Below are 4,894 nucleotides of genomic sequence, written 5' to 3' on the forward strand. Positions count from 1 at the left end.
AGAAGTTGTTCGTGCTCACCAAGATGCCTTATCCTGATGCGGAGAACGTCGCTTCACGTCAGTACCGATCGGTGGTGCATTTACAGCACTAAGCACTTGAAAAAAGTTGTGCAGGAAATAGGGTCGCGAAGCAAGATCAGTTTATTTAGCGCGGCGGGTATATTGCGATACTACGATACGTTTCCTGGCAGTGGCTGGGTAGCTAAATGAGACGGCGCTCGGGGGGGAACAAGCGGGAAAGACTGTGATTCCCAATAGCGAGTGGCTCGACTCAGCTAACCTAGCAAGACAGTGAGCAACATAATTAAACGAGGACCCTAACGAAAGACCTGTCACCCGCCTATCGTAGGCCTCAATAGTGAACCACGAGCGCGAAGGACTCTTCTCGAAAACTAAAGTCGCTTGGCGGGTGCGGTGGACCGGCCTCGACCAATGGAGGTAGGTGGCAAGGCAGGAAGAGGCGGTTCGCGGCGCAGTGCTTTCGGTATGAGAGGGCAAGCGAATTCGAGAGTATAAAGCGTTGCCTAACAATGACACACGTGTGTTTAGCTTGGCATTCACTCGTCGCGGCGCACGGCTCGACGAAAGTGTTTGGCACTTTTACACGGTGTACGGGGAACGGTGTGGACCGCTGTTGAAAGATAATTGTTTGTTGGTCAACCACTGTTTAACTAAGAGTTCTACATTGACCACGAACCTTAGGTACAGCGCATCGACTCGGTGCATCGTCGTAATCTTTGACACGAGAGGGTACCCTATCGCGAGTAAAACAGCCAAACATTCAGCAAAGGTACACGCTATATCTGCTGCTCAGAAATTGAGACCATGCAAATAACCTGACATAGCGCAGTTCGACTGAGGTCCTTTTTATATGAAGTGGAAGAAGTGTTCTAGCAACTCTCAGCAAGTTTGTCAGTGGTCAAATAACAATCTCTCGTGAACACTCTCGATCGTACGCTGACTTTTGACTAAATGAATCTAGTTTGTGTATAAGTGTATGTGATAATAACGATATTAGCGTCGTTTGTGTGTGTTCATGATATAGCTTCTAGCGCTAGAAGCAACAGAACGCGCCAACAACTATCGGATGGTCTGATAGAATAACCTCTGCATGTATGTCATTGTTGTATATTTAAAGATAATTCAATTAAAAGTTGAGCAAAAGTAATGATAAACGCATGTCGTATATTTAAGTAGTAGTTAATTTTAGGTCACGATCCAGACCTGTTCGCTGTAAAATGAGAATTCCTTTTTATTAAACATCACACACTCAACGCCTATCTGCCTTTGTGCTTCGTTGCAAAACGCTTTAACAATAATGTCGACTCAACTAAGTGCTCAAATCTTCTCCTGATTTCGTTAGTATACCTATAACGCTTCTAAAAAACAATGGCACCAGTATCCAAATACATTTTGATGTTTATATTTTTCAGAAGTGACACAATGACGTCTGCAGGCACCAATCGTGTGATCTCGCCCCTGGAAAATATTCCTAAGGAAGAGACACTCCGACTGAGGGATCTTCACATTGGGTTTGTTATTATCGCTTAACGTTACATGTCGTCATTTTTTGAATCGGCGGTGAAAAATTCAGGGCAATCATCCATTTTTTTCGTGTTTTACGCCAGGTACTTGAGGCATTACTTCAGAGGAAGAAACATGCTGTGCTACCGAGAAGGCACCCAAGAAACAGACGTCTAACCCGTAGCAAACTTTGAATTCTACCTCCCCCTCACTCCACACTTAGGCCCTACATTAATTGAATATGAGCGCTTTGGCCCTAATGCGAACCTGAGTAGCGAGCATAGCCGCTACTGCTGCTGTCCCGTTTTATAGCAGCTCCAGTTGTCGGGAGCGGGCACAGGCCTAATGGTAAACAAGTCAGTCGGGTCTTTGCGATCGTCCAACAGTTGCTTTTGACACTTGCGAAGGTCGGCACATGACTTTAACCCAGCTACGACAAATATTCAAGAAAAGATCAAATATACAGTATTCGTACATTAGCGGTCATTGAAAGTTATTATAGGGAGAAATTTGATTAGACTGCGTCCTCCTTTACCCTTAATCAATAGAGGCGAGCCTTGAGGTGGGTGTCCAGATGAACCTGTGTTTTGAACAAATAAGCTCTGTCCTATACTAATGTAGTCCTACTTTGCCTTCGTTAAGTGGCGAGTAATCGTTTTTGTTCTGCTTCCCTGCTACATCTACTAGATACGATAAACAGTTTATCAAATGAGTGGTGGCTAGATTTGTCAATGAATGATCACTATCTCTTTGTCTCATATTTGGTAAATTGTCTTTGCCAATGGTTCCTCCGCATCCACGCTCTTGAGCGGAAGTGTGGTCGTGAAGTGAGTGGAAGTGGAGAAGTGGTAATGGCAACAAAATAGATTACTTTTAACTACATCATTCAAGCGTGCTCAGACCTGGCACAACATTTACGGTTATCGTTGATAATATTTATGGCTTTTTGATTAGTGGTGTAAGGTGGTAGCATCGACTCGCTTTGACCATCTTTTATTAAATTCACAATAACTGATGCCGTTATTCAAACTGATAAGTACAATGATTTGAACTTCCTTTATTCTTGCACTTCAACAGATCGACATTGAGTTTTGGCCTCAAATTGGCGAAGTTTCAATTTAGATAGGGCGTGAAGTGTTGTCTTTGCCTTTAGCCAGTAGCCGCGGTTATATATGAAGCGGTTAACCGCAGCAATAAATCCCATACATAATAAGGTAATTTAAAACGCTACCCGGGCAAGCCTATGAGTACGTTCACTCTATTGAGGGATACTGCCACTTCAGTGAGATTCCTATAAATTCGTTATCTAGATTTCATTTTAGCAGATCGGTGGGCTGCTTAACAAAGCTGTTTTTGTCGCTCCAACATGCTTCATTATGTAAAGCAGGCCTGACGAGTCTCCAAATGATGTGGTCGAATATCTACGTCAAAAACCTAGTTGAAGATAGTAGTAAGATTTAACCGTTAATTACTAACTACTTTCACCTATTTACCTGTGACTATTTGTAATCTAGTAAAAACTGCACAGTATTCTTTCGGTCATCGGGGGCACTGAAAATCGTACGTGGTGAAGGACAATATATGTTTGACGAAAATGGAGTAGCATATTTGGACTGTATTAACAACGTGGCCCACGGTAAGTACTTCAGCCACCTTGTTCTATGCTCGAATGAAATCCTTATGTTTAGCAAAGATAACCTAAAAATGATGTAAACCGTACAACAATCCATAGTCCATGCACATTGTTATTTACGTTACGCATACCAAGTCACTGTGAATCCCTCTGAAACAAGCACGTAAACTGGTAGGGCTTATGCAGACACTGGAGATCAATAAAAAAAAAAGGTGGCGTTGATTGACGGCAACGGCCAGTGCATCGTTTTTAACTTCGAACAGTGAGAGACTTCTAAACCTAACTGAAGTATGTTAGCTTAATTGTGTACTTTCTACTAAACAGGCAAGCACTTCTATGAATAGCGAATAATAGGTAACTATTTATTCAAACACTTGTGCTTCTAATCAAAAATTTTACGTCTATTATATATATATAACAACTACCTGTTACGGTACACTTATGGGCCATGATTTATATAGACAACATTGGCTGGATCCACCCATTTCAAGGTTTATTATTTATTATTGTACCAGCTGCTTAGCCTTATCCAATCGTGCACATATTTCAATGGACATTTCTGAACTTCTCGGCATTCTTGTAACTGTTTCCCAAGTTGATTTTTAGGCTGTACACGGTGTATCAGCCGACATTCCTCAGCAGTCAGTTAGTTAGTAGTGAATACAGGAAAGGTCTATGTTTCCTGTGTTTGTTGTTATAGGATACAATAGCATATTGATTAGCCCATTTATCAACGGTGCGCAAAGCTCAAAAAGTCTCTCGATTTTTCCCCACAGATAGACGTATTCGATGTCTTAATAGAATCGGATACGTTTATCTGCTTATTACGCTTACGTTAGCTATTCCCCGAACCACCGTAATAATCCGTTTCAATGATAAATCGAATTTACTCGTCGCTATACTGTCTTGCGAAAATAGCTCGTAGACGGCCTAAGCTCAAGACAACGCCAATGAAAGTTTTCAGTGCGTGAAACCACTTCCTATGGGAATCCAGTAGCGCGATTGTGACTCCTGGTGAGAGCGCTGCCAAGTGTGATGACGAGTCGGTGTCTGTAGAACACGGAAAGCTGTGCGCGTACCTACAACTCTGTATAAAGATACTGGATATAGCATGTATTTAGCACTGATAGGCAGTGGTGGATGTGTCGTGACGAAGATAGTTTTTTAGCAGGAACAACGATTGTTAGACGAAATGATGCGTACATAGAGATAAAAGAAGCTGATAGTCTCTGAGGTAGGACAATTTTTTCGCATCCATCCGTCTGGCTGTTCGTCTTCTGCATTCGACTTCTGAATAGCGTTTCGAAGCTTCATGGCAAGCATACACATTCAATATTGCTACATACATAAAACAACTGGGAAAAACTATTGGTCGCTTCCTTTCTGAGCGGCAAACTGTAAATAAATAGTTATGACGACAGATACTAGAGCGAGTTTTTCTGTAACTGATACGTATCAATCACAACAAGAAAAAAAAAACAAACAAACAAACAAAACTACGAATAAATCAGTGGATTCAGTTGGTAAAATATTGAAAAGCATGCCTATTTAATGCTGCATATTATTGAAGCTAACTGATTGGAAACACTACCTTGCTAAGAGAATAATCCCGTTTAGATGTGTACTACACGAGTTGTTTACTCCGTGTACATGCTCGGGGCACACAAAGGCTATACAGCTTTCTTAAGAACACAGAGAATAACATCTCCACTCCAGCTTTTTGCGCAGTGCTATATA

General features: G+C 41.8%; 1 protein-coding gene and 1 long non-coding RNA gene across 4 annotated transcripts in view; one reads left to right on the forward strand and one right to left on the reverse strand.

Moving 5' to 3' along the window:
- The first annotated feature begins 564 nt into the window (after window positions 1-564).
- The window catches only part of LOC111244905 (5-phosphohydroxy-L-lysine phospho-lyase), a 16,760-nt gene continuing 12,430 nt past the window's right edge, over window positions 565-4,894 (forward strand). Inside the window, exons 1-3 of one of the 3 annotated variants that reach the window (XM_022792452.2) lie at window positions 565-790; window positions 1,434-1,532; window positions 3,039-3,160. In XM_022792452.2, the coding sequence (XP_022648187.1) occupies window positions 1,444-1,532; window positions 3,039-3,160 (211 nt within the window). In that variant the 5' untranslated portion in view covers window positions 565-790; window positions 1,434-1,443. Of the gene's footprint in view, window positions 1,114-1,433; window positions 1,533-3,038; window positions 3,161-4,894 lie in introns of all 3 variants that reach the window. The other 2 variants (XR_015322489.1, XM_022792451.2) reach the window with 2 other exon arrangements.
- Window positions 1,526-4,874, reverse strand: LOC147758054 (uncharacterized). Its single transcript, XR_015322496.1, has 3 exons — window positions 4,749-4,874; window positions 3,289-4,602; window positions 1,526-1,954 (listed from the first exon to the last, which is right to left on the reverse strand). It is a non-coding gene; the product is annotated as an uncharacterized LOC147758054 (long non-coding RNA).

Source organism: Varroa destructor, unplaced genomic scaffold (genome assembly GCF_002443255.2).
Source record: "Varroa destructor unplaced genomic scaffold, Vdes_3.0 BEIS01000002.1, whole genome shotgun sequence".
Taxonomy (NCBI): Eukaryota; Metazoa; Arthropoda; class Arachnida; order Mesostigmata; family Varroidae; genus Varroa; species Varroa destructor.